The sequence below is a fragment of the Conger conger genome, chromosome 8 (genome assembly GCF_963514075.1).
Source record: "Conger conger chromosome 8, fConCon1.1, whole genome shotgun sequence".
In the NCBI taxonomy this organism is placed as follows: Eukaryota; Metazoa; Chordata; class Actinopteri; order Anguilliformes; family Congridae; genus Conger; species Conger conger.
In genome coordinates, this window is record NC_083767.1 from 2,927,697 (window position 1) to 2,940,196 (window position 12,500).

The following is a 12,500-nucleotide window of genomic DNA, read 5'->3' on the forward strand; positions in this document are numbered from 1 at the left end:
TCAGCCGCGAGGAGGATTAAAGCCTCGAATTCAGCGCTCTAAATCGGGGAGCAAAGGATAACATGCGGTTTAAAGGTTTTTGTCTGGCACAGAATGGGAGCGTATAGTGTGAGAACTGAAGTTGACAATATTTCTGAAACATTTAAATCCTTTTAAGTCTCTTCCCTTTTCAAGTGGTAACATAATGGAGTTAATCTTGCTTTTTAAACTCAAATAAAATCTGCAATATATAGTGTGTATTGCACAGTGTGTTGCATCATACCATCACGGTCACATTATTCGTGTTGTTCAGGTTTTATATTTCTGTATTGTTCATGGAATTAATTATTGCACAAAACAAAATTTCCGCACGGAATCAATTCTGAAGTACCCTAGGATTTGAGCTCACTAATACCACTTGACCGCAAAGCAATTATTTTTTTGTCTTTACACCTTTAATTATTCCTTTAAATCATTTGCCTCTGTGGTTTTTCCGCACTGATTGCACGGGGAAATAAATCGATATCTTATTTCTCAGACCAATGAGAAACGGGGAAGCCAGGAACGGCTGTAGTGTAGACCCAGACAGTAAGAAAACAAAACGAAAAACACATCTTTTCCATCCAAGGACACACTGTAAGGCTTCGTGTTCCAGTCGACCGGATTTCTTGGAGTCTTACGGTTCTCTTTGTCCGTTGAATCAACATTTCAGTCCCTTGAGAATCACGAGTCTTAAACTGGTCACCATTGTACCGCAGGTCCGCCTGACTGACAGAGCGTGTAGGCTTGAAGCCAGACACTCTTTATCTTAAAAATAAATAAAATAGGTTAAGGGAAGTTAGTTTGTGAGATTCGTCTGCAGGGATTTTACTAGTCCAAGCGGCCTTTGGCCTGTATCATGATAATATTTATTTATTAAATAAATAATAAAAGGAGATCAAAGAAATGGCAGCTGTGCAGATAATTCCACATGAACTCCCACAAAATGTCACCCTCTGATGTCACCAGCATGACAGTATGGGGCCCCTAGTGTCTGTGTCTGCAGTATGGGCCCCCTAGTGTCTGTGTCTGCTCTATGGGGCCCCTAGTGTCTGTGTCTGCAGTATGGGGCCCCTAGTGTCTGTGTCTGCTGTATGGGGCCCCTAGTGTCTGTGTCTGCTGTATGGGGCCCCTAGTGTCTGTGTCTGCTGTATGGGGCCCCTAGTGTCTGTGTCTGCTGTATGGGGCCCCTAGTGTCTGTGTCTGCTGTATGGGGCCCCTAGTGTCTGTGTCTGCTGTATGGGCCCCCTAGTGTCTGTGTCTGCTGTATGGGGCCCCTAGTGTCTGTGTCTGCTGTATGGGGCCCCTAGTGTCTGTGTCTGCTGTATGGGGCCCCTAGTGTCTGTGTCTGCTGTATGGGGCCCCTAGTGTCTGTGTCTGCTGTATGGGGCCCCTAGTGTCTGTGTCTGCTCTATGGGGCCCCTAGTGTCTGTGTCTGCTGTATGGGGCCCCTAGTGTCTGTGTCTGCTGTATGGGGCCCCTAGTGTCTGTGTCTGCTGTATGGGGCCCCTAGTGTCCGTGTCTGCTGTATGGGGCCCCTAGTGTCTGTTTTTGCTGTATGGGGCCCCTAGTGTCTGTGTCTGCTGTATGGGGCCCCTAGTGTCTGTGTCTGCTGTATGGGGGCCCTAGTGTCTGTGTCTGCTGTATGGGGCCCCTAGTGTCTGTTTTTGCTGTATGGGGCCCCTAGTGTCTGTGTCTGCTCTATGGGGCCCCTAGTGTCTGTGTCTGCTCTATGGGGCCCCTAGTGTCTGTGTCTGCTCTATGGGGCCCCTAGTGTCTGTTTTTGCTGTATGGGGCCCCTAGTGTCTGTGTCTGCTGTATGGGGCCCCTAGTATCTGTGTCTGCTGTATGGGGCCCCTCGTGTCTGTTGTTGCTGTATGGGGCCCCTAGTGTCTGTGTCTGCTGTATGGGGCCCCTAGTGTCTGTTTTTGCTGTATGGGGCCCCTAGTGTCGATCCCCCACCCGGGCTGTGTCGAAGTGTCCCTGAGCAAGACACCTAACCCCTAAATGCTCCTGAGGAGCTGGTCGGCTCCTTGCATGGCAGCCAATCGCCGTCGGTGTGTGAGTGTGTGTATGAATGGGTGACTGAGAAGCATTAGTTGTACAGCGCTTTGGATAAAGGCGCTATATAAATGCCAACCATTTACCATTTGTATGTACTGTAATGTAAATCACGTACGGTGAAATCAAACAGCTTGGAGAGAAATGACCATCTGGGCAAAGGGGAAGGTAAACACAGTAGATTAAATCATGGACTACAACCAGTCAAATATGTAATATTTTGATATAATTTAGTACCTTTTCCATATCTTAATTTTGTGAAGGATTTGAGTGAACTCTGGGCTTTGTGTTGTGATCAATGTCTTTCATATCCAACATACTGCACACAACAACTTCACTCAGATTTGCATAATGTGAAGTTGTACATGGCATTGAGTTTTTTTTTATTGGGAGAAAACAAAACACACAGAATACAAGTAGACGATAACTGATAAGATGATGTACAGTTATTGATCGAGACTTCCTGTGTGATTCCATGTTTATCTTTGCATTTTGCTGCACAGTAGCACCAGAAGCGTGTTACACAGACATATATTTCATTGTGAAACAAGAATTCCATTGCAAACAACAAAAGATCAAAATTGTCATCTGTTTTGTGATTTGTACGGCATGACTGATTGATTGATTGATGATACTATGGCTATAACGTGCATTCCCCCTGTATACACACAGACACATACATGTACATTTGCCATAGTCTTATCAGTCAATCAATCAATAAATCAACCAATCCATAGAAATCATGAAACTGGTGACACTATGTGGCGAATGTGTGTGTGTGTGTGTGTGTGTGTGTGAGAGCAAAACGGGAAGTTTCATCCGTTGTTACCGCTTACAGTATGATAAAATAATCTGTATTCTCATTTTGTACTCTCTTATGGCCACAATAATTAAAACATTTAGGGAACAAAACACCCTGTGCCACCCACATATTAATAATCATACAGGACTATTAAATAATATTGGATATGAGCTCTGAATGAGTTTGCCCTCATGTGACGTACGCATCCTCTGTCTGACTGTCCCCTCAAGGCACTGAAACTGTTCAGTAAAGCCACCTGACCTTCGACCTCACTTCCTGTTCCTGTTACTGTCCAGAGACAGTGCTAAAATAAATAAATAAACACATAAATCAAGGCACACGTTATGCACAACCCGAGTGGCACAAAAACATGACCCAACATACGCACGGTGTTTCCTACCACACCGATTCCTTTCCACTGAGACACCAACACCACGGCATTATCGAAAAACAAAAAATACAAATTACACACCAAGAAGACCTCTATGCCTGTGGAAATATAATGGGGTAATGTACAGTACTCGTATCCAATCAGTGCCCCGTATTGGGGCTTAAAAATAGTTTCTTAGAAAAGTGTAAAAAGAAAGAAGATAGTACCGGGGGTGAACGCACTCCAGGATCAAGTAGTGGACTTTTAGTTTCCCCAAAAACCGACCAAGTCTTCATCCCGATTCACAGTATTTATCTTCATTGTGAAGGTAATCCAGCAGGGATTTGTGGGAAAGTAAGATTAGTGCACAGATGATATAATCGCACCCACTGCATTCTACAGCTGGGGGGGTCACAACTCCATTTATATTCATGAGTGGAAAACACCTGCATGTCTAGACCAGGTCACACTGCTACACTGGACCTGGAGAGCCGCAGGGTCCGTGTTTTATTCCAGTGTAAAATGGGAGAGTGTCTGAGCTGAGAGAGAGAGAGGTGCTCAATGTGTACTGAGCTGAGAGAGAGAGAGGTGCTCAATGTGTACTGAGCTGAGAGAGAGAGGCGAGGAGCTCAATGTGTACTGAGCTGAGAGAGAGGTGAGGTGCTCAATGTGTACTGAGCTGAGAGAGAGAGAGGAGCTCAATGTGTACTGAGCTGCTGTAGGTGGTTATTGAGGTGCTGTAGGACCCCAGCACACCCTGTGGCTGTCCAGGACCAGGGCTGGGGACCCCAGCACACCCTGCGGCTCTCCAGGACCAGGGCTGGGGACCCCAGCACACCCTGCGGCTCTCCAGGACCAGGGCTGGGGACCCCAGCACACCCTGCGGCTCTCCAGGACCAGGAGTGAGGACCCCAGCACACCCTGCGTCTCTCCAGGACCAGGGCTGGGGACCCCAGCACACCCTGCGGCTCTCCAGGACCAGGAGTGAGGACCCCAGCACACCCTGCGGCTCTCCAGGACCAGGAGTGAGGACCCCAGCACACCCTGTGGCTCTCCAGGACCAGGGCTGGGGACCCCAGCACACCCTGTGGCTCTCCAGGACCAGGAGTGAGGACCCCAGCACACCCTGCGTCTCTCCAGGACCAGGGCTGGGGACCCCAGCACACCCTGCGGCTCTCCAGGACCAGGAGTGAGGACCCCAGCACACCCTGCGGCTCTCCAGGACCAGGAGTGAGGACCCCAGCACGCCCTGCGGCTCTCCAGGACCAAGGTTCAACACTGCTGTTTATGAGAGTTTATTTTATTACCCAACTCATTTCCTGAACTTGAATGTTCTCTGATCATGCTCTCTGATCTCCCAGCATCCTCTCCTCCCAGCAGCGCAGCGGTCTGGGTTGGTCCCTCAGGGTGAGGGGGGGTGCCCCGGGTCGGAGGACAGGGAGGGCTCCTCGATGACGATGCTGGGGTGCGTGTCGTGTGCCAGGGGCGAGCAGGGGGGGGAGGAGGGGGGCGAGAGGGGGGCGCAGGAGGCGCTGAAGTGGGGGTCCTCCACGCAGAGCAGCGCCGGCCTGGTGGTCCTCAGCATCTCGCTCATGGAGATGTGCACCTCCTCCGGCGTCAGGCCCATGTCCTTGCTGTACTCGGAGGGGGACTTGCGGCGGATGCGCTCGTAGGTGCTGTCCTGGTTCTCCGGGCCCTGCTCGTTCTCCTGGAAGCGGCCCAGCAGCCAGACGAAGAAGCCGAACAGCGTGAAGGCGGCCAGGCTGGGCACGAAGGCCAGGCACTTCACCTCCAGGCTGGTGCCCACGAACCGGCTGTGCAGGAACATGTCGCGCTGCACGTAGGTCTGGTTGGTCTGCGGGTCCAGGTTGCTGGAGCGCCACTCCCAGGTCAGCGTGCTGCGGTTGAACTGGCTCAGCGTGTCCGGCTCCTCCACCGTGTAGATCTTCTCCCCGGGGCCCACATACTGCCCGTACTCGTAGGGCTTGTAGAAGATCTGGTTCTTCCACATGTTCAGGTCCAGGATCAGCACCAGGAAGATGATGCCGTAGTTGAACCATTTTCCTGCCGGAGGGAAACGCACACGGTTATGAAGAGGAAGCCCCTTACTGTACTTACTGTAGCGCGATCTGGAGGAGCAGCACACACCAGGGACATGTAATGCAGGATTCACAGAGTAATGTAATGTAATGTAATGCGGGATTCACAGAGTAATGTAATGTAATGTAATGCAGGATTCACAGAGTAATGTAATGTAATGTAATGCAGGATTCACAGAGTAATGTAATGTAATGCAGGATTCACAGAGTAATGTAATGTAATGTAATGTGGGATTCACAGAGTAATGTAATGTAATGTAATGCAGGATTCACAGAGTAATGTAATGTAATGTAATGCGGGATTCACAGAGTAATGTAATGTAATGTAATGTAATGCAGGATTCACAGAGTAATGTAATGTAATGTAATGTAATGCGGGATTCACAGAGTAATGTAATGTAATGTAATGCTCTCTCCAAGGGCTAAAGTCTGGACTCACATTGCTGCTGTAGGAGTCGACTTTGCAGGAAAAAGGAAATGAATCCACTTAAAGGCCAACATGGCAGATTGCCTTCAGAGTCGTTGTCATGTCAGAGTCATTGTTGAGTGAAAACGTGGTAAATGCTGTTAACGCATGTTTCACTGTTGGCAGCTGGGCTTACATTTAAACAAAAAGAAAGCTAGTCTTCATATTCACGATAATATCTCTTCAGATTACAGTTTTGAAAGCCAACGAGTGCAGGAGCTAATCTGAGTGATAAAGCAAATATCGGATAAAGGGTGATTTCGTTAAGCTTCTTAGAAGGAAAATGTGAAGCCATTTTCAGACCCTGATTAGTTATGTAATTCATCAGGGGAAACAACTTGTACTGTGTGGAATGTTCAAATATTTAACACTTGACCAGTTTTCTTCTCTCACCTCACGAAATAGAGACAGACATTTGATGAGGTATAAAATACTCAGATGTACCCCTAATGGCACAATTATTTTTATGAAACGGCAAAGGTGTTTCAGAGCCAATATATCACTTGAATACAGTCCTGTGATCAGGACAAAGAAAAAGAGGAGAGATTTCTGTTCTTGCGCAAGATGGGGATATTTCATGGAATATTCCAACGCTAATATCAGACACCTCCCCTGTCTCCTTGAACAGATAAAAGTGTGAAAATGTTGAAGTCTAAGGTAATGAAGAACATTGTACGATGGGTAAAATAATAAATTAATATCACAGGTGTAATTCTGTGGGTTGAAGAGAAATGGCAATATTAAGGCTGTGTCCAGTGGAGCAGCAGGACAAGGCCCATTAACGCTGTTTGTCTCTGAGACACAGACAGCGCGTGTCAGAATGGGGAAGGCTGAAGGAGTGCTTCAGAATGGGGAAGGCTGGTGACAGCTGAAACCATGAACACTGATCACCTGTATCAGAAATACTGTACATCCACCAGCTGGGCTGAATGAGTCATTGCCCGCTTTAACCGATTAAATTAAGGAAGAGCAATGAGGAAAACCAGCAGGTACCTGCCCTTACCTGTGATATAACTGTGATCCTCCTCCATTGCTAAAAATATTCCCACCATAGAGGGATAATGTCACATGGGTGTCATGGTGTGCAGGGGTGCAGGGGTGCAGGGGTGGAGTCGATTATCATGTTACCTGTGGGCATGTTTTTACTTGGGAAGTTGCCACTCAATAAGCATGTTTTTGCGTGAGGAGTCAGTAACTCCATAAGCATGTGTTTGTGTGGGGAGTTGGTACTCGTTAAGCATGTGTTTGTGTGGGGAGTTGGTACTCGTTAAGCATGTGTTTGTGTGGGGAGTTGGTACTCGTTAAGCATGTGTTTGTGTGGGGAGTTGGTACTCGTTAAGCATGTGTTTGTGTGGGGAGTTGGTACTCGTTAAGCATGTGTTTGTGTGGGGAGTTGCAGCAGTAGGCAGCTGGTTTACCTGTCCGTACCTGTGATGTGGATGTGGTACTCCTCCTTGAAGAGGCTCTTGCACACAGGCAGCTTCACCTTCACCTGGGTGGTGGGCATCCCCGGTAGGTTCACGTCCAGATCCCCCATGAAGTGAGGAAACTCCCAGTCCTGCAGGACCAAGGGCTCACCGTCAACACCACACACAGTTTCACACCAACACATACACTCCCAGTCCTGTAGGACCGAGTCCACATCAACACATTTACATTGACAATAATAATAATCATAATAATGAGAAAAATAATAATAATAATAATAATAATAATAACAACAATGGCCTTGCATTTGCAGGTTGACCACTGCTCACAGTCACACCAGAGAACAGAGGTGCTGAGGGGGTAATTATGTTGACATTTACAAGAGCCGCGCAGTCTGCCTGTAAGAACGACACGGAACCACAGATCAGGGACAGGCCTCACAAGGACACGCACACACACACACACACACAGGGACGCACGCACGCACGCACGCACGCAGGCACACACACACACACACACACACACACACACACACACACACACACATATATACACACACATATACACACACATACACACACACACGCACGCACACACGCATACACACACACACACACACACACAGGGACACACACACACACTTACACACACACCTACACACACACACACAGGGACACAGATGCACAAGCATGCATACATACACACACACACACACACACACACTTACACACACACCTACACACACACACACACACACAGGGACACAGATGCACAAGCATGCATACATACACACACACACACACATACACAGGGACACACACACACACACACACTTACACACACACCTACACACACACACACACACACACACACACAGGGACACACACACACACGCACGCACGCATACACACACACACACACACACACACCTACACACACACACACACACACACACACCTACACACAGGGACACAGATGCACAAGCATACATACACACACACTTACACACCTACACACAGGGACACAGGGACACAGGTACACATGCATACATACACACACACACACGCACACACACGTTGCCGATCCTGTTTTTGCAACAGTAATGTCTGCTCCTGAAAGGTGATCTCAGGCCCAGTTTGCAGGCGGTGCCGACGGGTCAGAACCGCGCGTAACTCCCAGGGACAGAACGAGCGATGGCCTCAGAGATATACGACAGACACCCCGACCCTATGCCTCCATCAATCCCTCTGACACAAGAGACTGAGCCAGGTGGAATACAAGAGACAAGGTTTCTCACACACTCGCTCACACACACACTCACTCACACACACTCTCACACACTCTCTCTCTCACATACACACACTCACACACACACACACACACACACACACACACACTCGCTCACACACAAACACACACTCACACTCACTCACTCTCACATACACTCTCACATACACACTGTCACACACACACTCACACACACACACTCTCACACACACACTCTCTCACACACACACACTCTCACACACACACTCACACACACACACACACACACTCACTCACACACACACACACACACACACACACAGGGACACACACACACACACACCTACACACACACACACACACACACACACAGGGACACACACACACACACACACTTACACACACACCTACACACACACACACACACACACAGGGACACACACACACACACGCACGCATACACGCACGCACGCACAAACACACACACAGAGAGTGGTCACTGTGTGGAATAGCTTGCCAGGACATGTAGTGGAGGCAGAAACACTGGGGGTTTTCAAGACAAGACTTGATAAGGTGCTAGATACTATTTAACTTTTAGGCAAACTAAACAGTAGGTATACTTTAGTGGAAGGAAAAGGTGAACATTGCTGGGCTAAATGGCCTGGCCATGTTATGTTATGTTAATTACATATGTTAATTGTTTCGGATTTGTGGCGGCACGGATGGTGCAGTGGGTAGCACTGCTGCCTCACAGCAAGGAGGTCCTGGGTTTGAATCCCCGTCGGCCGGGGCCTCTCTGTGCGGAGTTTGCATGTTCTCCCCGTGTCTGCGTGGGTTTCCTCTGGGTACTCCGGTTTCCTCCCACAGTCCAAAGACATGCAGGTTAGGCTGATTGGAGAGTCTAAATTGCCCGTAGGTATGAGTGTGTGAGTGAATGGTGTGTGTGCCCTGCGATGGACTGGCGACCTCTCCAGGGTGTATTCCTGCCTTTCGCCCAATGTATGCTGGGATAGGCTCCAGCCCCCCTGCGACCCTGATCAGGATAAGCGGGTTAAGATAATGGATGGATGAATGTTTCGGATTCAAAGACTTTTCTCTGTTTATCAGATCTGATGTATGGGTGTATATCACTGGTGTATCGGAACCTATGAACCTGTGATGGTACTCACAGGTACCCCATCCCTCTCTCCCTCCCTCCCTCTCTCCCTCCCTCCCTCTCTCCCTCCCTCACATTTGGGATAAAGTCCGTCTCAGCGTTTCATACCCCATCAGATTTGCGAGACATCTGATGTTTGAGAAAATAAACAATTGAAAAAGCATTTAAATATTTTAACATTCCACACAGTACATGTTGAGTTGTTTCCCCTGATGAATCACATAATTATTCATCAGGATCATGACATTGTTTCTTTTAAGAAGCTTATTGAAAGAAGCTACACTTATCGGATATGTTTTTCATTCAGATTAGCTCCTGCACTCATTGGCTTTTAAAACTGAATTTTCAGAGATGTGCTGCCCAGGAGCCAGTTTTCACTGCGTATTTATATCCACCTCTTACCACGGTCATTGTTGTAAAAGTGAATGTTTTTAACCAACTTACCAGATAACTAAAGCATAAACAAATAAGGAAACCATTATCTGTTTCTCCCACTCACTCCTGCTTCTGTCTCTCTCCTCTTAGAATACCTGGCTTTATGATTGTCATAAATAAACAATGCGCACATAGTCTGACATGGGACACTGTGGGGGAAAACAACACTGTAATTCACATCAACAGTCTATCGATCTCTCTCTCTCCCTCGCTCTCTCACTCTCCCTCCCTCCCTCCCTCTCTCACTCTCTGACTCCCTCCCTCTCACTCTCCCTCCCTCCCTCTCTCTCCCTCCCTTCCTCTCTCTCCCTCTCTCTCCCCCTCCCTTGCTACCCTCCGAGAGCACAGACAGTGATGACTCATGCCCCTAGCCTAGGATGGTTCCCACCAAACGCTTTCCACAAGACTGCCGAACCCAGGTCCACGGAGATTCCTGGGGTTTGGACCGATCCAAAAACCTTCAAATTGAGTATTTCTCATCACGAAAACCGTGAGACCTCCCTGATCAGGATCATTTGTATTCAGAGCCCCTGACAGATGATCTGGCTGTTTACACATTATCCCTGTTCCGGTACTAATCCTCATACCCTGATAGAGACCACATCCAAAACATGCAGCAACTCGTCTACGACGTTAACTCAGATTCTCAATTTTCAAGACGCAAACGCTCCTTGTACACAAAGCTCCCTCGCCATTCGTTCACGGATCCCAAGAAGCTGCAAGTCACATCAGACAGAAAGATCATGTACAGAATGTACATAAACAATTAGGCTACTTTTAATCCATATTTCTCACAGTGATGCTTGTAAATAGGAAATATGTACAGGACGCATCTAAGTTCGAGCAGATCAAGTGTTCCGTTTTCGTCCGTTGAAATGAAATGTTATTTTAATTATGTCAGTCTTATATTAGAGGCGCGGCTGAAGTGTTGGGTATTCCGGGCATGGACACAGGCGGAGCGCCTGTCTGGGATGTGAAGCCGGAAGCTTTGACTGCACAGCTCTACCGCCGTTAATCGCGCCGACTAATTGAAACCATAAATAACGCTAATAAACCCGTGTGGCGCAGGCTACTCCAGACAGGAAATAGAGACGGCGATCGTAAACAAATCAATCTGAAATGGCTTTTAAAAACACACGCGGAAGATGCTTAACTCACGGCGCGGTAATTTGACGGAATGGGAGCTAAACGAGTGTGTCATCACGTCAAGTTTACACATGATTTATGCGACACCGGAAGCAGAGAGAGTCGACTGGAAACATTGGGCCAATTTCAGACAGAAAAACCGCCGTGAAACTTGGCGGATACCTTGCCAATTATAAGTAAATAAGAATTTGTTTTGCCGTGAGGAGGAGAATTAATCATGCTGAAACCTTTTTGAACTTGAGAAGCCAGTATAATTTCTGAGCAGCTAAGATACACTCGAGTGGTGAAAAAAAGTAAATCATTTTCACCGGCATGGCCGGCTGGAGTGCAACCATGATAGATGGCAGACGGGCGATTTTCCAATTCAGTTGAAGCTTCTTTTTTCCCCCAGAAGGTTTTCATTTGGATAGATTTAGAGCGATTATTTATTGGAGAAAAGAAAACATGTTCTATATCTAAATGTTATGCTTACTTTTCTACTACATATCTTGATTAGCAGCTAGCCTGGCCCCTTGTAACCTGTTGGTGAATATGGTAATTAGTCAGTTTTTGTTCCGCTTTTCTGTCGAGGATTAATCACAGTGCAGGCTGTTTACATTGAGAGCTCTGTATAATTTATCAGAAGATATGATCACATTCCGAAAGAATCTCTTCACCAGCAGAACCAAACCAAGCTGCTGGTGTTGTCAACACAACCATCACAAATATTTAATTCATAACAGTTAACAGGGAAACCTGCTTTTCAACAAATCTATGTGAAGATAGCGATTAACAGAGGTATCATGTGAACAGTGCGAAAAACTTAAATAAATGTACTAATGTAACAACATATGACACTTTGGAAACTCAAAATGATGTGTAAATAAATCTGATACCAGATATGTAAAACATAGAAATTGGAAATTAAAATTACAATTTGAGTAGCAATGTAGCCGATCAAACCACCCGAATCTAAGCAGCCAAGTGGCCAAGAACTTCATCAGCTGAGTGCTGCAGAACTGGTTTCTGATTGGCCGGCGGGGAGCCCTACCTGCATGACGATGAGGAGGTCGAAGACGAGGATGAAGGAGGCGAGGAAGGCCCGGCTCACCTCGTCACTCGGGAGGAAGCCTCGGTTCAGGTTGTCCCAGCTGATCCAGTCCGTGCTGATGACCAGAACCACCACGGACGTGAGGGAGATCAGAACCGTCCTGTGGGGAGACATGAGGTGGGTTCAGCTGCGGATTTCATCCATACTTGGCCTTAGACTTGCG

General features: G+C 47.5%; 1 protein-coding gene across 2 annotated transcripts in view; it reads right to left on the bottom strand.

Annotated features, from left to right (window-relative positions):
- Positions 1-4,289: 4,289 nt before the first annotated feature.
- The window catches only part of tmem117 (transmembrane protein 117), a 53,494-nt gene continuing 45,283 nt past the window's right edge, over positions 4,290-12,500 (bottom strand). For both annotated transcript variants that reach the window (XM_061250821.1, XM_061250820.1), the window contains 3 exons: positions 12,278-12,437; positions 7,245-7,374; positions 4,290-5,315 (listed from right to left, as the gene is read on the bottom strand). In XM_061250821.1, the coding sequence (XP_061106805.1) occupies positions 4,654-5,315; positions 7,245-7,374; positions 12,278-12,437 (952 nt within the window). In that variant the 3' untranslated portion in view covers positions 4,290-4,653. The remainder of the gene's footprint in view (positions 5,316-7,244; positions 7,375-12,277; positions 12,438-12,500) is intronic.